The 23,627-nt window shown below is 37.9% G+C and overlaps 1 protein-coding gene across 2 annotated transcripts in view; it reads left to right on the forward strand.

Moving 5' to 3' along the window:
- Kif4a (kinesin family member 4A) overlaps nt 1-23,627 on the forward strand; it is a 102,689-nt gene that overhangs the window by 55,183 nt on the left and 23,879 nt on the right. For both annotated transcript variants that reach the window (XM_034485119.2, XM_076918394.1), the window contains exons 10-18: nt 116-248; nt 2,834-2,892; nt 2,996-3,101; nt 8,294-8,350; nt 9,688-9,873; nt 13,947-14,050; nt 15,282-15,426; nt 16,836-16,946; nt 23,117-23,200. In XM_034485119.2, coding sequence (XP_034341010.1) covers nt 116-248; nt 2,834-2,892; nt 2,996-3,101; nt 8,294-8,350; nt 9,688-9,873; nt 13,947-14,050; nt 15,282-15,426; nt 16,836-16,946; nt 23,117-23,200 — 985 coding nt within the window. The remainder of the gene's footprint in view (nt 1-115; nt 249-2,833; nt 2,893-2,995; nt 3,102-8,293; nt 8,351-9,687; nt 9,874-13,946; nt 14,051-15,281; nt 15,427-16,835; nt 16,947-23,116; nt 23,201-23,627) is intronic.

The raw sequence follows: 23,627 nt of genomic DNA on the forward strand, positions 1-23,627 counted from the left end.
ATGACTGGGAAGATAAATTGGTGTTGGACTCTTTCCCCGGCCTTCTGTAATGTATGATGGCCCCAATAAGGCCATCAAATGTATTTTTCTAAAATTTTTACTTTCTTTGTTTTAGTGTGGAACCATCAGAAAATCTACAGTCCCTGATGGAGAAGAATAAGTCTCTGGTAGAAGAGAATGAAAAATTAAGTCGTGGTCTGAGTGAAGCAGCTGGTCAGACAGCCCAGATGTTGGAGAGGATCATTTTGGTGAGGCCCAAAATTGAAACACCAACACTTTTGACTCCAGTCTCTAAAATATTAACATAATATTGTAAAGGACATTTATGCAGCATGGAACAATGAATGCCTACATATCACCACAATTAATCTACACTAATCCCACTTTAAAATAGATGACATAAAATTCCCCAAAGGAAAGAAGCAAAACCCTGTGTTATATTAAATCCTGCCCAGTCATCATGGAATGTTCTATATCTTACTTACCTCATGTGGTAAGTCATAATCTAAAAGAAGTTGAAGAAATTATGCTGAAAAGACCATATAAAACTGGAGCAGGGCCGGGCGGTGGTGGCACACGCCTTTAATCCCAGCACTTGGGAGGTAGAGGCAGGTGGATCTCTGAGTTAAAGGCCAGCCTGGTCTACAGAGTGAGTTCCAGGACAGCCAGGGCTACACAGAGAAACCCTGTCTCGAAAAGCCAAAAAAAAAAAAAAAAAAAAAAAACTGGAGCAGGGAGACAGGCTCAGCTGATAGAGTGCCTGCCTTGTTGGCAGAAGGCCCTGGGTTTGGTCTCCAGTGCTGCATAACTAGATGTGGGGGTGTACTCCCATCATTCCAGAACTTAAAAGGGAAGAGGCCTGTAGATCAGGTGTACAACTACATTATGAGTTTGAAGGCAGCTTGGACCACATGGGACAATGTCTTAAACATACAGTACATACACCCTCAGACATACAGAAAATATGTATGAGACATAATGAATTTTGTGTTTAGACTTAGGTCTCATTTTTGAGACATCTTATTGTGTATGCAAATATTCCCAAATCTGAAGCCCATTTGAAATCTGAAGTACTTTCTGGTCCCAGGAATTGTAGTAAAAGGCTAGTTCACATATGCCAAGTAACTGTTCCTTCATTAAGCTCCAAATTCTCTCACTCCCTTCCCCTAATGTTCTCACATTTCATATCCTAACCTAACAGCTGCCATGGTGAAATATAACAGCTGGGAAATCATTTGAATTAATTTTCCATATGGTTAATTTCCAAATAAGTGGTTTGCTACATGACTGATTACATACATCACTTTGAAATCCTGCTTGTCCGTCTGATTAGAACCTCTTAGATCAAGTGTGTACTTGCTGTCACTACACCTTTCCTGCTAGCCTGAGTACAACTCAGTCTTAGGCTGTATGTTACTGCAAGAAGTGACAGTTTCTACCAAAATGTTACTGGACCTCTCTGTAAGTAAACATTTCATGCATGAGTGTGCTCTCCAATTAAGGAAAAGTAAGCTGCTGAAAGTTTTCTTTACAAATGACCAGATCCTCTACTATTATTATATTGTCCTCTACTAGCACAAGGTGATGAAAGAGTTTTCTATTCCAGTGCCATATTTTAAAGTACCTGTTTTGCATGTATGTGAGCATAGCTGACACAGTAAAAACGACTTATTATTCTAGTCACATACCCATGTGACCTTTATACGGTTGTTACAATGGCTCCTGATAAGCTTATTATTTTATATCCTGTCAGAACTGTCTTTCTTAAATCTGTTGTAGCATCCAGCTTCTTACAAATACTGTTTCTTCCTAAAACATAGATGTCTCCTGCTATTTCTTTTTGCATTAGCATTATTCTTGTGCCTTACCTTTTTTCTTTCTCTTGTTAAAAAATAGTGTGTGTGTATATATATACATATACATATATATATTAAAATAAAGTAATATATATGTAAGTCTCAGCTCAAATTGATGTGAGTTCCCTTTTATGCTTTAAGTGCTATAAATCAGTAGTTCTCAACCTTCCTAGCTCTGTGACCCTTTAATACAGTTCCTCATGTTGTGGTGACCCTCAACCAGAAAATTATTTTCATTGCTACATCATAACTGTAATTTCGCTACTGTTAAGAATTGTAATATAAATAAACATCTATGTTTTCCGAAGGTCTTAGGGAACCCCTGTGAAAGGGTCATTAGACCCCCAAAGGTGTTAAAACTCACAGGTTGAGAACCACTTCTCTAAATGCTGGACTGGAGTTGGCTCAGCAGTAGTTAAGAGCACTTGTTGCTCTCGAACGAAGTCCTGGGTTTGATTCCTCATACCCAGATGGTGGTTCACAACCATCTATAACTCTAATCCCAGTAATGCTTCTTCTGGTTTCTGCAGATACTACACACACATGATAAACACACATGCACACACATATATGCACGCAAAACATTCATATACATAAAAATAAAATAAATAGAAAAGTGTAGTGTAGGAGGCAGTTGAGACAGCAGAAAGTAACATGTCAGGAAGCATTGCTTTTCCTCAAGTTGTAAAGTTCTTTCTGGACTCAAGGCTTCACACTCTACCCCATAGCTTGAGCTTCATGGCAAACATAAAACTCAGCTGCTTAGTTGTTATTTTTAGTAGCTCATGTTAACTTTAGAGCTAATTTTCATGAATGTTAAAAACACATTCCCCACTATGTAACCAAAGCCCAGTAAATCCTCTATTATTGTAAGAGAGAGCCCTCTACCTAGTTTTCCTCCACAGGGTAGAAGAATGGGCATAATTGCTGAGGCTGTCAGGCACTGCCACTAATGATCTCCTGGGTCTTTGTTGCAGACAGAGCAAGCTAATGAGAAAATGAACGCCAAGCTAGAAGAACTCAGGCAGCATGCAGCGTAAGTTTCCCATGAGATATTTGTTAGCAACTTAAATAATCTTTATGCATAATCTGGCCTTTGTGGTATGATTAACCCTTGTGTTCTTTTGCTTGATTTTTAGCTGTAAAGTGGATCTTCAAAAGCTAGTGGAGACATTGGAAGACCAGGAATTAAAAGAAAACATAGAGATAATTTGCAACCTACAACAAGTGATTGCCCAGCTATCTGTAAGTCAGCTTGTCATTTTTGTTCATTTCCTGAGGCATGTACACATTTCTAATTCTGTACATTTTTGTTGAACTAGTTAAACTGAACTGTTTGAAGAGATCATGAAATATTGAATATGCTCTGAACATTAAGTTTGTTACATTAAAACATTTATAGGATATATATATGTGCTCACACACTCACACATATAATTACACATAAATGTTTCTATATTCTAGCAAACTGATGTTACAGACCTGTAATCTTGCAATCCAAGAAATTATGAGATTAAGACATGATTCATGATTCTCTCTCTCTCTCTTTCTCTCTCTCTCTCTGAAGAGGCAGGCACATCACAACTTTAAGGATGGTCTAGACTAATTAGCAATATTTCAGAAAACAAAAGAATCACTCTTATTATAGATGTGGTTTATGGGTGGAGGTCTATTTTATTTATTTTTTATAATTTAGTTTTATTTTATGTTTATTGGTATCTTACTTGCATATATGTCTTGTGAGGGTATCAGAAGCCCTGGAACTGGCGTTACTGAGAGTTGTGAGCTCCCATATGGGTGCTGGGAATTGAATCCAGATCCTCTAAAAGAGTAGTCAGTGCTCTCAGCCACTGAGCCATCTTTCCATTCCTGGAGGTCCAGGTTTAAGAGACTATGTTTATGGTTTTCTTTGCATTTACATTTTCCAATGTATTATTCTGTAGCATAAACGTATTTGTAACTGCTTGATGAGAATTCCTTCCTCTTGGGATGAGGTTTATATTCTCCTAGACTTGTGGCTTTCCCATCTCTGGTCTTGCCACTTTGGTTTTTTTCTAGAGTTTTCAGTATGTTATGACAAAATTAGCCAAGAGATTTAGAGAGTAAATGAGAAGAATGCAATATTATTAAGTTATGGTGGTCAGTTCTAAAATATGTAAGTAAACTCTAAAGAACTTAGACCATGTTTTAGAATGAGAAATGCTATAGGAAATTTATAATCAAAACTGGCACAGTAATAGAGCCAGACATACTCTGGTTTGAAGCCAGATCTGCCTCTTATTAGTTATGTAACCTTGCTAAATGTATTACTGTCAGAAAGAAACAATTGTAAGTGATTTAGATTGAGATTAAAGGTATTAGTTGAGCTTATACACTTATGGAGGGCTTCAACGCCACATAACTCCCCAAGTCAAGGTAAAATGAAAGCTTTATAAGGTGAAAAAAAGAGGTGTGCGTGCGTGCGTGCGTGCGTGCGTGCGTGCGTGCGTGCATGCATGCATGTGTGCATGCATGCGTGCGTGCTTGCGGCTCAAGTAGCATTTTGTTAATTGCTGTGAAACTTTTGGTTGTTCCAGCTTTCACGTTCCTTCTTTTGGAACATATTGATGTAATCCCTTTCTGGAAGTTGTCTAACTATTTTTAAGACTTTATTGAGACTTTATGGGTGTAGCTTCTGCGGTTCCTAACAGTTACAGTCTCACAGCAAACTGCCTACTTCTGTCTCTTACAAGCTTTCCACACCCTGTTCCATGGTGTTCCCTGAGCCTTACATGCAGGAGTGTTTTGTAGATGAATCAATTGACATTGGCCTCTACAACTCTTTGGTCCCATGGGCTGTGGTTTTCTATAATGGTCTCTGTCTGTTATAAAGAGAAGTTTCCTTGAAGACAGTTAAAGAAAAGCCCAGGGGGCATCAACCCTACCTAAAGAATTATAGTTAGTTAAGGGATGCTGGGAGTGGGAAAAATAGTCTCCCCCAAGGAAGAGCACACCAACTGGTCCAAGTCTTGAAAACATATGTACAACTAACATGTAGACTGAACAGGTTATATATAGGAGTATATATATGCATACATATACATATATGCATGTAACAATAATCAGTGAAAAAAGAGACCATGAATTTAAGAGAGAGAAAGGTGGGTTATATGGGAGGATTTGGAAGAAGGAAATGGAAGAGAGAAATGGTATAATTTTACAATAATTTAAAAATAAAAAAGAATTTATTGAGTTAATCCCAATACTTGGGAGGCAGAGGCAATTGGATCTCAGTGAGTTTGAGGCCAGCCAGGTCTACATATCAAGTTCCAAGCCACTCAAGGCTACATAGTGAGACTTTTTCTTAAATTTTCTTTTATTCAGGAGCTAGAGAGATGGCCCAGCAGTTAAAAGTACTCATTGCTCTTGGAAAGGATCCAGGTTTGGTTCCCAGTTCTAGGGGATCCTATGACTTTCTGGCTTCTGCTGGCACCGGGCATGCATGTACAGGCAAACACATAAAATAAAAGTAATTTTTTAAAATTAGTTCATTCAAACTTTATGGTTTAAGAAAAGGCAAGAACTGAAGAAAAGGGACACTGGGAACCTTTTAGCATCTACCTTAACCTTTTGTTACGTTTGCAAATAAACGTTTCTTGAGGCAAAGGATGTGTTTCCAAAAGCAAAGAACAACTGAAGTTTAGAAAATGGTAAGATTTTATATCCTTGTTGGAGAATTGCAGTGCAAAGAATATTGCCACTACCTCTAATTCTGCTTAAATATATCTGAAACATCATATATAAAAAAAAAAACTTGTGAGTTGCTCCAAAATTATGATGATATGAGATGCAAAAGAAGTCTACTAGAGCCAAAATTTACAACCTCTGAAAATAAGGGCTTAGTGTAGCAGTGTTTGTGGCCACGGTAACTTTAGAGGATTTTATACTTCTCATTTCTGAGCTCTGAGATCATCAAAGCTGAAGGAATGAACTTAATACAATAAACCATCCTCACTGAAGATCTGACAATATAGCTTCTGCCTGGTGTGCCTGTAGGCAGATCCGTTAGTGGTGACTGGCTCGGAGGAACTCTGTAGAATTGCTGTCTGCCACTAAAATGCATTTGGCACACAATGCATTTGGAGAGTGCTGAAGATTGTCACAAGCTGATAAAGTTCTTGGCTTCCATCCACCATCATAGTTAAGCAGAGTAAACCCTTTTACCCAAGGCTCCTGCTGGACTCTTGAATCACAGTTTTCTTTCTCTATTGTCTGAAGACCCTCCCAGTTGCTTACTTTTAAAATACACAATGTATGCCCATGGCTTTTTATTAAGACTCACAACGGTAAAAGCAAAGTGTTTCAAATATAAGTACATGTGCCCTTCATTCTGAATTAGAACTATTTTTATTTTAAGTGACAGGTGAATACCCTATTTTCAGTTATGAAAGCAATCATTGTTCCTGGACTTTCCTCCTGGAGCTTTAAGTACCAAGCTGTACTCTTAAAATACAATTCAAACAAACTTTTTTTTCTGCAGTAACTGTGAGGAAATTCAGGCAGTCATCTCAGTCCCTGCGGAATCAAGTACTATTTTTGTCTAGATCCCCTCCTCCAAAACACAGTTCAAGTATTCTGCAAGCCCTTTCCAAACACATACTTCATTTTGGAAGGCTCTGCTGTTTAGCGTAAACAAAGTACCCTGCTTTTGATACCTTGGCCTTGAGTTTTAGTACCTTTTACTTAAAAGAGGTTGTAAGTTGCAGCCTTAGATTGGGCAAAAAAGGGGAGAAAAGGACTGTTAGACTGAAAAAATCCCATTGCTACATATTTATGCGCTTGGAATTGTGAAACCAGAATCAGTCTATGATTATACAAAACACATCACCAGAGCCAGGAGCTGAAATGTTCGAATTGTAAAATTTCACGGGGCCAAAAGCCATATAGTTTGATCTTGACCCTCTTTAAGTTGCCAGGAAGTCTTTAGGCTGGATATGTTGTTGACTGCTGTAATCTCAGATCTTGGGACATGGGGGAAGGGGGACAATGAGTTTGAGAGTAGGTACATGAGTCCGAGGCCTGCCTGAGCTACATTGCAAGTGGCTGTTTCAAAGAAGGAGTAGGGGGAGTCAAAGAAGACAGTGTTACAATCCCTTATAATCTATAGTAGTTATATAAATAAATATACTGAAATTTGAACATGAGAGAGAAGAAAGGGCAATCCAATCATTAAGCAATCCTAGATTAGTGCTCCATTTTTAAAGAAGGACTTAGTGTGTCCTACACGTGGAGACTTGCCAATGCTGTACATAAGGATGAGAATGTGGAAACACTGGAGCTTCCTTTGACTTCTCTTTGATCCTCACTGGCTAGAGACTTCTGAGCAGAACAAGGGAAATGCTTTACAAATAGCGCTCATTAAAGGACCATCTTCTGACCTTTAAGATACCAGGATTACAACAACGATGTGTTGCTTCACATGACTGATACAGATACTGCATGTTTTAACTCTAAATTCCTTCATTGCTATTACGCCAACAATTCTTTCACCTCTGAACTCCTTTACCACATGATTTCCCAAGAACAAAACTTTGTTTCTAAGGTTTCTAAGTTTTTGGAATCAGTGGTACAGAAGCAGGGATATATGTGTTACAGTGCCAAGGAACTCGTAAACTTGAGTGATGAGAACAGCCTGCTCAGAGGATCATCTGGAAACAGATTTCTCTTAATAAGTAGTTTTTGGTTACCTTTCTAGGTGTTTGTTCCAGTGCCCAAAAGGATTAGCCATTCTCTAGGAGGGAACTTAACCTCCTGAGGTGCTTATTTTTTTTTCTCCCCTACCTACCTACCTTCATATGTGAGGAGCTGAGGTCATAGGACATTTGTGTGACTTGATGAGTACATGTTTATCCCTGGCATACTCATTAGGACATTGATTTCTTTGTGGAATGAGAGCTTCCCATCTTGACTGGCTGTAAAATAGTCAATACTAGCGATTCATTCCACCCACTTCTCCGACTCACTGCCATTCTTTTATGTTTGGTTCTTGGTGGCATGTTTACAGGGAGTGGCTGGGCTTGTACATCAATGGAGAGATGCAGTGATAGAGGCATAAGACTAAAGTGCAGCCATCTATAACATGGATTCAATTGTGACCTGGTAGAATGTCTAAATGTTTCACTCTGGCTCAGTGGTCTTTGACTTCTTACCAGACCTTACTTTTTCCCTCAGAGACAACATAATCACCCTTTGGAAAAAGAAAGACCCCTGAGAGGTGGGAAATGGAAACACATAGCTGTTAGGGTATCTGTGACTACAAAACCAGTCCCGGACCATAAATGACTTCTGTGTATACTTCTAAAATATCAACTTTTAAAATCAAATAACCAGTATAAAAATATTTTGTAAATTTCACTTTGTTATTTTTTTCCCTAAACTGAAACTTTTTTTTGCTACAGGATGAAGCTGTTGCTTGCATGACTGCAACCATTGATACTGCAGGGGAAGCAGACACTGTAAGTAATTGACCCCTTTGTGTGGAACCTGGAGCTCTCCCTGCCACTTCTATAGCTTCCTGTAATTGATCAATCATTCAACTCTGGAGAGCATCTGTGATTATTACCATTATTCATAGAATCCTCTAGAAATCCTGAAATCTTTAGGCTAAATCTCCATTTCATAATACTTCAAACAAGGATGAGCTCCGTTTCTAACTATCTAACTGGGGATGAGCAGTGGGACTTCTCAGGGGCATCATATTCCATTTTCTTTTAGGTGCTAGCTCTGCATCAGTTACCCAATAAGTTAAAACAAGAAAAGGAACAAATTAGGTAATTATGACAAAGTCAAAAAAAGCATTGCAGGAGAATGTTTTCTGAACGTGCTTTGCTATGGATGGGGTGACAGTGGGCTAAAAGAAAAGGAGGAAAGTGTTTTGAGTGTTTTCAGATCACAAGGATAGCTAAGGTGCATCTGCTGTTGACCTTGACTGAAGGTTACACAGTAAGGTAAAAATGAAAGTTTAGTCAGCGCTTTGCTTGAGGCAGCCTTTTACCCCTGGAACAAGTACATATTAGGAGTTTTCTTATTCTGCATGAAGCAAATAAGAGATAAATTAGGTAATAAAAGTGAGCTGTGTCAGAATAAATGACTGTTTTTCATTTCCAAAATGACATTTCCAGTGTCCTCTCCTCTTTAGGGGTCTCTTGAGATGAAAGGAGCGTAAGGATTGTTTGTCAGATTAGTACAGAGAAGAGCAAGGGAGTAAGCTTGTAGTTAAGTTCACCTGTTTCAACCAATCTCATCTAAGAAGCCACAGTGGTGGAAGAGCACGGGTATTGCTGGTGGAAATGGTTGTGGAAAGTGACGTAGTACCCAAGGAACTCCAGCTTCCTGCTTCTCTTACAAATTTGTTTAGTAGGTGCGCAGATTTATTAGAATGATTTATAGGCTGTGGTCCAGCTAATCTAATAACAGCTGCCTATGTACATTAAGGTCCAAGAATGCAGTAGCTGTTTAGTTCACAAGGCTGCATGTCTCAGCGGCTCTTCAGTAGAGGCTGGAATCCTGAAGAAGTGGGCTCTAATGCCAGTGAAGGAGTGGACTTGCTAGTGAGGGCAAGGGCAAGCAGGCAAAGAGAGCAAGCTTCCTGCTTCCATGTCTTTTATATAGGCTTCCCGCAGAGGGTGGGACCCATTTTAGAGGTGGGTCTTCCCACTTCAAATGATCCATCCACTTAAGCAAAAAAAAAGTCCTTCACAGTTGTGCCTAGTCATTTATAGGTTTTGGTTAATTCCAGATGTAGTCAAATTGACTACAAGAATAGCTATCACAAAATCATTATCTTTTTCAGCAAGTGCAAAGCAGTCCAGATACCAGCGGGTCTTCTGATGTTTTCAGCACTCAACATGCTCTACGTCAAGCTCAGATGTCCAAGGAGCTGATTGAGCTGAATAAAGAACTTGCATTGAAAGAAGCCCTAGCTAAGAAGATGACTCAGAATGACAACAAGCTACAGCCCATTCATTTCCACTACCAGGTAAAGTGTTTTCTGTTTTCTAGGCCAGCAGTTGGTCTTGTGTACCATCATTAACTGGTGGAAAGCAGACATGCACACCACTTTTGGTAATGAAGAGATAAGTGTTTCCCCACTGTTGTCTGTTTCCAGTGTTGCTGTTAAGAACTACATGGTGATCTTGAGGTTTTTCCCTCTGGCAACTCGGGATTTTTTTTTTTTTCTGTCCCCAGGTAACATTTCCTGTCAGGATGCTAGGCTTGTTATTTTTGTTGGATACTGTCACTTCAGTCCATTTTCTTTCTTCAGTGCCCTTAATCAGATACTGGATCTCTGGATTCACTCTGCTTTTCTTGCCACCTCCCTCCAGTTTCCTAAACCCTTGTCCTTGTATTCTACCCTCTAGATTTCCTTCCACTGCCAGTGACTGCTTTCATTTGCTAATTCCTAAGTTCTCTTTGATGCTCTTAGTTGTTCTTGCTATAGAAACCTTTTATGGATGCAGTGTCTATATCTAAGGCTAAGAATTAAAACTTTATTCTTTCTGCTTTGCCTCTTTTCTCCACATTTCATTTTTTGTATGTTTCATCCTCCATTTTACTTAAGAACTTTTCTTCAAATTTCTGGTGACCTTTAGCTATCTGTACAAATGTAAGAGAGAGAGGAACTAAAAGCCAATAGGAAGTTTTCCATGCATTGACTTCTCCTGGGTTCCTTAGTTACCCTACAGAACTCTTCTCTGCCTGGAGCTGTGTGGGCAGAGTAGTGGGAAAGTTGCAGTCTCTCTGCTCAGGCAGAGTTTTATTTTATACACATCAGCAGCATGACTCGTTGTGTCTTCATTAGCTGAATCTGAGCTGGCCATCCAGCCTGAAAGTTTTATCACCACAGAAAGGAATTTTTTACTCTTCTCTTGTCTTTCCATGCCACAAACTAGCTTGTTGCTTATTGGCATTCATCCTGTAGGAATCATACTTAAATTTTTCATTCTGGAAGGAAGGCAGTTACTGTTTTTCTCTTCCCAGAGTCTGTTGATATGTCTTGAATACTGCCTACTCTTCATGCTTGTTAATTTACACAACTTTTTGCATCATTTTAGTGGGATTACAGGAGGAAGGTTAAATATGTAGGTCATTTGTCTGTGTTTTCAAGGCATACAGTGCAGCCTTTTTAGGTCAAAAGTGTTCTGACTTTTCCAGGATCAATAAAAGATTACTACTAAGTCTCTCTTCTTTTTTTGTTTTGTTTTTGTTTTGTTTCTTATTCATTTTCTGTCCCACTCACTGCCCCTCTCCTAGTCACCCTCTCCCACAACCCATTCCCCATCCCCCTCCCCTTCTCCTCTGAGTGGGTAGGGGCCCCTGGCACTTCAAGTCTCTGTGAGGCTAGGTGCTTCCTTTCCCACTGCTTTGTATGTCTTGTCTAATCTGTCTTCTAATACTACCCAGTTCCTCCAGAGTATTTCCTACTGTATAAGGAAGTATAAATGAGGTGTAGCTGTTGATACAGTGATAATATCTAGTCTTTCCCCCTAAGAACCAAGAAATAGACTCTTAATAATACCTTTGAATTACATGGAAATCACCATCTCTCTTTCTAAGAAATAGTGACTGTTTTCCAGTTTTTAAGAAACACATGCATATGTTTGAATGCTGTATATTTGCAGAGGTCAGAAGGCCACTTTGTGGAGCTGGTTCTCTCTATCTTCACATGGCTTTCATAGCAAGTGCTGTTACCTAGTTAACTATCTCAAGCCCAGTCCAAGGTTTTCATTTCTAAGCAGTATTTTCCTATTATATATGTGTGTGTGTGTGTGTGTGTGTGTGTGTGTGTGTGTGTTAAATATACAATGTATACATATGTAAATAGGGAAATGTCTAGAGGATAAAAGGCTATGGTTCCTTCTGTAAAGAGGAGGCTAGATGCTGGCAGGGCTGAGGCAGTCAACGTGTCTTATCTTTTATATGGGTTACCTGGATTATTTTTTATAGGAAGAGAGTCCTAATTAAATGTAAATGCATATACATATACTTAACCAGTTTAAATATGAAGCAATGATAACTATGTTTAAATATGAAGCATAGGTAACTATGAAGCAATGATATTGACTTCCATTGGTTATACTGGAGTGAGTGGCTTGGCCTAATGTTTAGAAAACAGCTCTAGCAAATTTAGCAATCTTCTCAATCCAGCCCCAACCAGCCTTTGCTGCTTTCTGCCTATCCTGTACTGATGCTGAGTCTTCATGTAACTTGGGTTCTCAACCACTCATTTAGTCAATTTTCTTTGGTTTTGGTTATGAGGACAAGATAAAATCTGACCAAAGGGGTTTTTTATAGCCTAGAAAACATCTAAATTTCAGCTTCTAAAAGTCATTATCTAAATGCTTGTATAACTGCAGTTGCTATTGAATTGCTAATTTTGAAAGTTCGAATATAAGAATACTGAAGGCTGAAGATATAGCCCAGTTAGTAGCATGTTTACTTAGCATGAATGAGACCCTAGGGTTGATCCCTAGTACCAGATAAACCAACAGGGTTTGGTAGCTTGAAATCCTAGCACTTTGAGGCAGAGGCCAGAAGATCAGAGGTTCAAGGTCTGCCTCAGCTACATAAAGAATTCACAGCCAGAAGAGACCTTCCTTCAAAACAAAACAAAAACTAAGTTCATGCAGCTCTTTATAGATTATAAAATGTCTTTACCATTTAATCCCGTTTTATCTTCTTAGCAACCCTATGAAGTAATATTAGTATAGAAAATATTGGGTTTTTTTTACTTGTTTTTGAGATGGCTTTTGCTATATTATCCAGTCTTGCCTCCAATTTCTGGGCTCAAGTTATTCTCCTGCCTCAGCTTTCTGAGTAGCTAGGATTCGAGGCATGCACCAGTATACCTGGCTCACGTTATTTATACAGGTAGAGAAACTCAGGTAAAGAACCCAAGATGATTTCTAAATCTAATAATTCACTAGAAAGACTCAAAAGACTCCGCAAATACTCATTCTCACAGTTAAGATTTATTATGGAACGGTACAAAGTAAAATCAGGAAAGAGAAAAAAGTCTGTACCCAAACACAAGCTTCCAAAAATCCTCTCCCAGTTGAGTCACACAGACGATTTTTTACTCTTCCATTTATGTAATTATACATGAAATATTCTTTACCAGGACTGAACCCCCTGACCCTAGGAATCCAGGGGTCAGTCATATAGCCTCTTTGTCTATTCTATACCATAATTCTATACCCCCTGAAAGAAGACAAGTGTTCTGGGATAAATTACAATTATTTGCATAGTTTAATTATAAGTGAGCCACTGTTACCAGACAAGAAATGGCCCTACCAAAATCAGTTTCCAGGCACAAGCAAAGAGCCAATCTTGCAAGGAGCCCTTTTATTGATAGTGGTCTCAGAACTACTATCTTAACTCTTTACAGCATAAAAACTAGGGATAAGGGGGGGGGGGTTTCTCTGATATGCTTTGTGTTAGAGTTAATATTCAGATCCAGGCCATTGAATTTCAAGTCCAAATATATATGTATACATATACATGTATACATATATATACATATATGTGTGTGTGTTTACTACCACACAGCTTTATTCTCCAACAAGTCAAAAAGAAATATTTTTAGTATACAATTGAAGTAGTAAATTTTAAATTCATAAAGCCAGATGTGGAATCCCTGTAACCATAGCCCTTGGGAAGCTAAGGCATGAGCATAGGAAAGAGCCCAGCCCAGCCTGTATAATAAGACCCTGTTTGGTTTTTCAAAAAGAAAGGGAGAGAGGGAGGGGGGAAGAAAAGGAAGGAAGGAAGGAAAAAATAAATTAATAAAAGTAATTCAAGGTCATAGACAACTTTAATCCAAACACTCAGGAGACAAAAGCAGGCCTGCCTTTGTGAGTTTGATGCCAGTTTACAAGTTCCAGGGCCAGCTAGAACTATATAATGAGACCATGTGTCAATACAATATTATTATTATCATTATTATTATTATTATTATTATTATTATTAATGGCTCCTAGAGACAGAATGTTGAAGCAATTATCTTCCTGTTCTATATAATCTTTTCTTTTCTCTGACCTGTAATGTTTCTAGGATAATATTAAAAATCTAGAATTGGAAGTCCTCAGTCTACAGAAGGAAAAAGAAGAATTGGTTCTTGAACTTCAAACAGCAAAGAAGGATGTCAACCAAGCCAAGTAAGAATAAAGTCAATAAACGCTAGCTATAAGACCCATTCACTGCCCCTAAACAATTTTAACATAGTAGGTAGGGAAAAGAAACCTAGATACAAGAAAAATTAATCATGATGTTACTTTTTTTAAAATTATGTTTAATTATGGTAGGGGTCAGTGTGTGCCCATGAAAGTCAGAAAATGGTACAAGATCCCCTGACAGTGGAGGTCAAGTGGTTGTGAACCACCCAATGTGAATGCTAGAAATTGAATTTGGGTCATGTGCAAGAGTAGCGTGTGCTCTTCACTCCTGTGCCATCTCCCCAGACCCAGTAAAATAGCATCTCAGGACAACAATAAAATTATGCTATAATATAGCAAACAACTAATGCCCAAATCATTTTTAGCAGTCATTAAGAATTATGGTAAGGGTAAGCGGAATTTAGAGTTTACAGACAGGGACTGTGATCAAGGAAGGATTTCTTTCTTTCTTTTTTTTTTTTTTTTTTTAAAGATTTATTTATTTATTTTACGTATGTGAGTGCACTGTCTTCAGACACACACCAGAAGAGGGCACCAGATCCCATTACAGATGGTTGTGAGCCACCATGTGGTTGCTGGGAATTGAACTCAGAACCTCTAGAAGAGCAGACAGTGCTCTTAACCACTGAGCCATCTCTCCAGCCCCAAGGAAGGATTTATAATTAGTTAAATGAAAGCTGGCATTTGGAAAATAGTGTCTAGACCTCCTAGACAATTTCTGTGCCCCTGCTTATGAATATTATTAATGCTCAAACTTATAATTAAAAATCAATATAACTACCCTTGATTGGGGCTAAGGGCTTGACTATAACTAAGACAGTCAGAAGCGCCCTCCTTTACACTTCTTCCTTAGAAAGAGCCTAACTTGCTCTTAGCATTATTTTTGTTTTCTACTGAATCTAAACGTTATGTTCTTTGGAGTGATGTTAAATGTTTACTTTCTGTCTTCGACTAACATCATCAGAATTATTCCTTACAGCTTATGCAAAATGAATTCTTTTTGGCACTGAGTGATGGGAAAAAGTATATTTGAAGCAGCTCATTGTATATATTCAAAACTATGTTGCTTTACCCTGATATGAAGCTCTCATTAGTGAGATATTTTTGATTATCATTATTTTAAAGGTGACTATATATCAAGGTTATAAACCTGGGAGTTCTCTGTTACATATTTTAGAATAAGCCATTTTGTTCCTATCACACTTGCATTTAGGTTGAGTGAGCGCCGTCGCAAACGTCTTCAGGAGCTGGAGGGTCAGATAGCTGATTTGAAAAAAAAACTACATGAACAGTCCAAACTTCTGAAGCTGAAGGAATCCACTGAGCATACTGTCTCCAAGCTGAACCAGGAAATACGGGTAATAAACCCTCATCCTTGTTTTTACCACCTTGGAACTGCAAGCATAGGTGTTCCATTTAGAATCATGCCAAAGTGATTTCAGGCAAGAAGGTGGGAAGCAGGGCAATCATTTCAGGTGTAAAATTAGCCACAAGTGTGGTATTCGAGGACATTGTGCTAGTCACTGTGTAGAATCTAAATGATAAAACTTTGCTTTGACCTTCCTTTTTTGCATATAGAATTTTTATATTAGACCAAAAGATTAAAATTTCAGTGTTCTGCAGCCATGTTCTGATCATCTTCCATGATCACGTGGCACAATTTTGTAAAGTAATAGCAAAAGTTTAGGCATTTAGAGGATATTTTCAGTTATTGAGTATTCAGCTTGGAACATCAGCAAAATGAATACAGCTTGTTGGCACTGAAATCAATAGAATATTATAGCTGATAGTTGAATTTGTTCATGATCTTAGAAAATATTTCCTTGAAGCCACTTTTAATCCCAGCACTCAGGATTCAGAGGCAGGTAGATTTTTGTAGATTTAGGTCAACCTGATTTACATAGCAATTTTTTAATTTATCCCAAATGCTGCCCCATTTCCCATTCTCCCTGTCCCCCTCATCCTCCCTCCCCTTCTCCTCTTGATTGTGTGCTCCCATACCCCCCTACCCTGGCACATCAAGTCTCTGCCAGATTAGACATATCCTCTCTTCCTGAGGCCAGACAAGGCAGCCCTCTTGGGGAACTGAAGGCCAGTGAGAGTTACATTATGAAACACTGTCCCCAAATAATGTCTTCCTTACTTTTCTAAGTGTCTGGAGAAATGACTCAGGAAATCCAAATTCCATTCCCAACCTATCACTCCAAATCCAGGGGATGGAACACCTCACTAACATCATGCGCACACACACACACACACACACACACACTCAAAAGTAAAAACAAAGCCGGGCGTGGTGGCGCACGCCTTTAATCCCAGCACTTGGGAGGCAGAGACAGGCGGATTTCTGAGTTTGAGGCCAGCCTGGTCTACTGAGTGAGTTTCAGGACAGCCAGGACTACACAGAGAAACCCTGTCTCGAAAAACCAAAAAAAAAAAAAAAAAAAAAAAAAAAAAAAAAATCTTTAAAGAGAAACAAAATACTTCCTTGAGACTCATCCTAACTAAAGTAAATTTGGGGCAGAATTTAGCTTTTTGGAATAATTCTTACTTTTTGAGTCTTTCTTTGTATAGTCTATACTTGGAAACCCTGTGTAAGGTTAGCAGGAGATAGCAAGCCTAATGAGCAGTTGGTGACTACAACTTAGCTCTGACTTTCCTCTCTTTATGGTTACTCTGTCCATCTGTACATCAGCCCAGAATAAAGTGCATATGATTAATACACTGGTTTTGTTTGGTTTGGCTTAGTTTTGTTTTGTTATTACAGACAATGAAACACCAGCGAGTCCAGTTAATGCGTCAAATGAAAGAGGATGCTGAGAAGTTTAGGCATTGGAAGCAACAAAAAGACAAAGAAGTAATTCAGTTAAAAGAACGGGTAAGTGCATTAAAGCTCCTCAAAGGCCCAGGGAATGAGCCTTCTCCGAGCTAGTAATACTAAAGATTCTTTGCAGATATCTGATATCTCCAGAAGTGTGACAGTCAGAAATTGAACAGCTTTCTGCTGAGTGTCTACTGTGTACAAGATACTGTTGACTAGGTGCTATGGAAATCTTTCTGAGTAATAAATGAGCTCTAGCCTTGAATAATGTCTTGTCTATATAGGAAGAAGCAACAGTGTAAGCATGAATTTCTTTAGTATGTGGAGTAAATTATTAAAGAACATACAAAAAGAGGCTAGTGTGACGGCTCTGCAAGTAAAGGTGTTTGCTGCCAAGCCCAACAACTTCAGTGACTCTCGAGAGCCACATAAAGATGGAAGTATAGAACTGTCTCTACGGATTGTCCTCTGGCCTCCACACATCCCATAGTACATACCTCCACACAATAATAAATAAGATAGAATATTTTAAAAAGAACAACACATAAGAAAAATGCTCACTTTAGAAAAAAAAGCAGTAAAGGAAAACCAGGACCAGAAGGTGTGAGACATAAAGCAGAAGGCAGAAGATGTGCACTGAAGCACATCAGTCACGTTCAGGGTTGCTGTGGGACGGGACTGTTCCTACACAGGGATACTTTCTGCTTATGTCCAGTGATAGTATGCTAACAGCAGAAAGATCTTAAAAGCAATTCAGCCACTTGCAGATGCTTCTAACCCTAAATACATGAGATATTTGTCAGGGGAAAAGTTGTAAAGAAACTGGTGTCACCAGGGAAGCGTCACTCCTGATGGTTCCTCCTGATAGGGAGCTCAAGGAATCAGAAAAAAAAAACTGGTTTTAGGAAGATCTTCTTTAAAATAATATTTATTTTATTGGGCAGAGGGAGGAGGGCACCAATAGCCTAAGAAGTCAGGTTTCTCCTTCTATTATGTGGATTTCAGAGGTTAAACTCAAGTCATCAGGTTTGGTTGCAAGCAACTTTTCCTACTGAGCCAGCAAGATTTTTAGCATAGCATTTTTCAGAAGGATTTTCTAAGTGTCTGTGTGTGGCTTTTTGTTGTGGTTTGGGGCTTTGGCGGGTGTGTTTGTGTGTTTCTTTGTTTTTTTTTAGTTTAAGCTTTACAATGAGCAGTTCAAACCCAAGCAAAATTATTTGTATGTATGGTACTTGGGCAAAATATGAGAAGAAAGAGTGGTATATATAACACTTATCATGACAATTGAGCTATTTAGTGGAACACGTGTAGGACACATAGAAACCACAGTGCAATATCACCCCATATCTACTAGAATTAAAAGAGAAAATAGCCAAGTTGGTGGTAATATGTTAAAATCAGGACCATCAAACATAACTAATGGCATGTAAAATGGTCCAGCCAGTACTTTTTTAACAGTTATTTATCTCGTGTATGTGAAGATCAGAGAACAAGTCACAGTAGTCTATTTTCTCTACATGTGAGTCCCAGGAATCAAACCCAGATATTTGAGCTTGGCAGCAGGTGCCACCACCCTCTGAGCCATCCTACTGGTGTAATTAGTCCCTTTTAAAAATAGACCATCTGTTAAACAAAGAGTTACTATGAAATTCAGTATACATGAGACCCTGGCTTCTATTCTCAACACACACACACTGACTTTAATCCTCCACACATATACACAAAATCTTCACACACATCACACAAAAAAAGAGTTGACAAAACCCAACATTGTTTGATGATAAAAAACAAACTTCAAAGATGACTTCCTGAATCTGACAAAGTTGTGTATGAAAAAACCTACTGCCAACATTAGGTTATACTTAATAATAAAAAACAAAAACATCCCTTCCATCAGGAACAAGATACACCTAAATTCATACAACACATCAAACAAACAAACATATAACACAGAACAGTTTTATTTCTGTATACATAAAAATAAGATAATCATCCAATTTGGAATACCATCAATATGAATACTTAGGAATAATTAGCAAAAGAACTTTCTAATTTTCACCCTGAAGACTATAAAACATTGAATTTAAAAACCAAATAAAAGAAAAGATAGTTCATATTCATGGGCAGAAAGATCTGATATTCTAAATATAGACTATTCCTCATATATATTTGCAGATTCAACACAATTGTAGTCAAAATTTCAGTGATAAATTGCTTGCCTAGCATGTGTGAGGCCCCAGGGTCAGTCAGAAGCACTAGAGAAAAACAAAAACACATCTGACTTTTTCACAGAAATTCACAAGCTGAAATCCTAAAATTCAGATGGAAATGTAAGAGCAATCAGAAAGAAAAGGCTGCAACAAATATGACTGCTGCTGCATAAACATAGGCACATATCAGTGGGTTAGGATAGAAAATCCAAAAACCACATGCTTTATAATCAGTTGTGTTGTTGGAGGGCCAACATCAGGGATTGAACTTGGAGCCTTGCCCATGTCAAATTCTACTATTTAACTATATCCTCACTCCTGATTTTATTTTTTTTAATTTAGTTTCTAATTTTTAAGATTTATTCTTTAGAAATTTCATACATGACTCCAGCATATTTAGGTCTTATTTACCTCTACCCACATTTCTTTACCTAATTCCTCCCAGACTTCCCCGGTCCTATTCCATGTTTTTTTTTTTTTTTTTTAAATATATTTCTTCTTTTTTTTCCAACTCTGATCTCACTGAGTTGTACAGACTGACCTGTAACTTGCTTTATCCTAGCCCCTGGGTAGTTGTGGAATTACAGACGTGTTACACCAGACCTAGTGACCCAATTGATTTTCAGCAATGGTGCCAAGACAATTCAATGAAGAAATAATAGTTCTTTCAATGAGGAGGTGCTCAATACCCAAGCCATAGGTCCCAGTGAGATACCGTGTCTCAAAGGCAAGATAGATTGCTCCTGAGAAATAACACTTAAGGCTCACCTCTACCTGCATGTGCACACATATGTATGCTCACACATCTTTGCACAAGTTTATTTGTATATACGCAATATACACAAAGAATAGTCTTTCCATCATGTATCATACCATATATAAAATTAAATCAAACCATATAAAAATCTCTTTGTAACCCAGTGAGATAGCTCAAGTATCTCTCAACAGTGAGAGATACTTGCCACCAAGCCTGAATTCATTCGCTGGGAACCACATAGGAGAGAACTGATTCCCACAAGTTCCCCTATGACCTCCATACTATGTGTGTGCGCGCACGCACACGCACACACACACACATACAAAATAAATAAATAATAAAATCTCCTACAAAGCATAAGTGTTATTAGTCTTTGTGAATTTTGATTAAGTAAAAGTTTCTTTCTTAATTTTTAAAGGAATGCCTAAAGCATAGTCAAAGAAAAATTATATTAGACAAACATAAAAGCCCTTGCACTCTAAACAATACCAGCTTGAACATAGTCAGTACACAAACTGGTAGAAGGTATTCATAAGTCATAAAAATGACAAGGATCTTGCAACCACAATATATAAAAAAAAATCTTACCTCTCAATAAACAACCTAGTTGTAAGATGAACAAAGGAGTTCACAAAAGGTACTCAGTGTCATTTACCACCAGGAAAATGCAAATGGAAACCATGGTGACAGACCATTTCACACCCACAAGATCATTTTTATGAAAAGAAAAGGTTTGGCAAGAATCCAGAATTAGAAACGTCATGCATTTGCTGGTAGGATGGCAAAATGGTATAGCTGCTGTGACGAACAGTTGGCAGGTAGGATAAATAATCTAGAGGTACTGTAATCCAGTGATTCCGCTCCTACTTCCATTTACTGGGAAGGTCTAAAGGCATGCCCATGTAAAACTTGTATGTGTATGTTCATGGAGCATAAGTGATATTAGCCAAAACTGTGGGGGCAAACTTGAGTATATCAGTGAGTAAATGGATAAATAAAAATATGCATAGAATACAATATTTTGACCATGAAAAGAAATTTAGTACTGACATATGCTGCCACATGAACGAACCTTGAAAACATTGTGCTAAGTGAAAGAAGCCATTAACAAATAATGACATATTAATATATTATAGGGAATGCCCAGAATTGGCAAATTTATAGGCAGAAAATAATAGTTACAGTGATGGGGTTGTGTTGCGATAGGTAAAGGACATGAGATTTCTTTCTATGGTAATAAAAATGTAGCAACACTTGGATTGTGGTGTTGGTTTTTACATCAACTCTATGAATATGCCAAAAGCCATGAATCATACATTAGGTAATTAAGTGGCATCAGGCATTAGTTATCTCAGTAAAAGCGCTAAACAAAAGAAGAAGGCTTATCTATAAATTACTAAGTTAATACTTTACAATAGTGGATATGCTGAATTGCCAAGAATCTTAATTTTTATTATAAATAAATATAAATAAAGAGAATCCCTTTATTTCACATAGAATAAAAATGAAAGCAATGAATTTTTTAGGACTGAAAAGGGATGAGGGTGCTGCAGAAGTGGTATTGGGCGGGCTAATGATACCAAAAGTCAAAACTAAGGACAATAAAATAAAAGGGACACTGGGTTAAATGGTGAAAAGTTTTCAGGACAGCAGTGGGGAATAATTCCAAGTAAAATGTAAGGACAACTAGAAGCACTAACGAGAAGCTTCGCTCAACTAGTTTAGTCTCCTAGCGGTTTAATTCCCTTGGCCTCATACTAACACATGTCCTGTTAAAATAGGATTAATCACAATTTTGCAATTACATTGTATTCTGTTATAATTACATGTTGTTTATATTTGCTTGCAGTTTCTGTCTTTGAGAATACTAACAGGTCATCTTCACATCTACATCCCAGAACCTAGAGCCACACCTATTACATAAACATTAAATTAGTTCTATAAAATGAATAGTCCTCTTCTTTTCCCTGCTACTCAGAATTAAACCTAAGACTTCATGCTTGGTGGACAAGCATTCTGCCACTAAGGTACAATTCCCACTGGTGAAATTAATAGCTCTTTTTTAAATCAATTCTTTTAATTTGTTGTGGATACAGGATCATTTCAAAATGTCATTCCAATTTTAAACAGTTACATGTTATAATTTTCAGGATCAAATAATTTCTAAAGGTGAACTTAAAACCAGTGTACCTTATACCCACATTTGCTTGCTACTCAGAATCAGCATATTCAACTCATTTTTATTGAAAAATTTTATGCAATAATCACCAACTCCATGCACCCGCCTCTCTGTCTGTCTCTCTCTCTCTCTTTCTCTCTCTCTCTCTCTCTCTCTCTCTCTCTCTCTCTCTCTCTCTCTCTCTCTCAGAAACAAATAGGCAAAAAACCAAACCAGAATAATTTTTAAAGTACAAGAAATATGTACAGAAAAACACACATACACACAAACTCTTAAAAACAAAAATTTGAAACTATAATATATATATTGAAAAACAGTAAGAAAATATTATGAGATGATAAGTCTCCAAAAATACCCTTGAGTGCAACTGTGTTGGCCATCTCCTAAGAGCTCTTATATGTACACTAGCAAAGATATGACTACAGTGGTTGACCGTGCCATCCAGATTGGGTAAGCAACACGTAGAACCAGAAAGCTTAATGGATTAGGAAGATAGGGAAGGGGCCAAGAAATCAAAGCCTGTGGTTGTTTGAAGCAGGTGATATCCCTTGGTGTTTCATGGTCTTGATTTTTCATCTTTGAGCAAAGAGGATATATTCAGAGTATGCTAGATTTGTTCAGAAATGAGAAGCTCCTTTCACTGGAGCTGTCCTAATTTATTGGTGTCTAGCTTTGTAGTATATTTCTCCTTTTTTCCCAGCCACTGGGTTTTATGACCAATCAACTCATACAGAGTTCTAGCTCTGTCAGTTACAACCTATGTGGACAAGGCTGTTCATTGGATGGCTAGTCTTTGGTTCCTTTCAGATCTCACATTCTACGGTAACATTTATAATTGACTTAAGTCCAAGAAACAGAATTTGGCCACAGAACAGTAAGCTATGGAAGACAAGTATCTTTATGTATATTCAAACCTAGTTTCTAGAACATCCAGCTCCTTATTCTGATTAAAGAAGATAAAGGCAACTCATAGAATTGTACTAAGCCTTAAATATAAAGGATATCTGGGAAGGCTTCTTGGTTTAAGGATTTATTTTTGTTACCTGAACATCAATTACAATCTCAATTTTTTTGTTATCAGGATCGTAAAAGGCAATACGAGCTGCTCAAACTTGAAAGGAATTTCCAGAAACAGTCTAATGTGCTCAGACGTAAAACTGAGGAGGTAGGTAAGAAAAGCCAGTCTGCTGGGCCACAAGCATTGTCATTTTCATACTTAAACATGCTCACAAAGTGTCATAGGAAATAGGGGACATTAATATTGGCTAGCAAAATTTATGAATTGTTTTCCTTGGTTGGTTTTGTTAGTGAGTTTGTTCTTGGTTACTGTTTTATTTTAAGACCAGAACTTATGTAGTCCAGGTTGTAATTGAACTCATTATGTAGCTAAGGTTGGCCTTGAACACCTAGTCCTCCTGACTATCTCCTAAGTGCTGGGATTATGAGCATGCAACACCATGCAAGCTGAGTAAGTTCAAAATCTTGATCTCTTTTTATCTTGTATGGCCTGTGAGCAAATAAAACCTGGGATGAAAACTGTATCACTCAAATGTGAATTTTTCTTTCTAGTATGACTTTTTTCTAACAAAAAT

The sequence above is a fragment of the Arvicanthis niloticus genome, chromosome X (assembly GCF_011762505.2).
Source record: "Arvicanthis niloticus isolate mArvNil1 chromosome X, mArvNil1.pat.X, whole genome shotgun sequence".
Lineage (NCBI taxonomy): Eukaryota > Metazoa > Chordata > Mammalia > Rodentia > Muridae > Arvicanthis > Arvicanthis niloticus.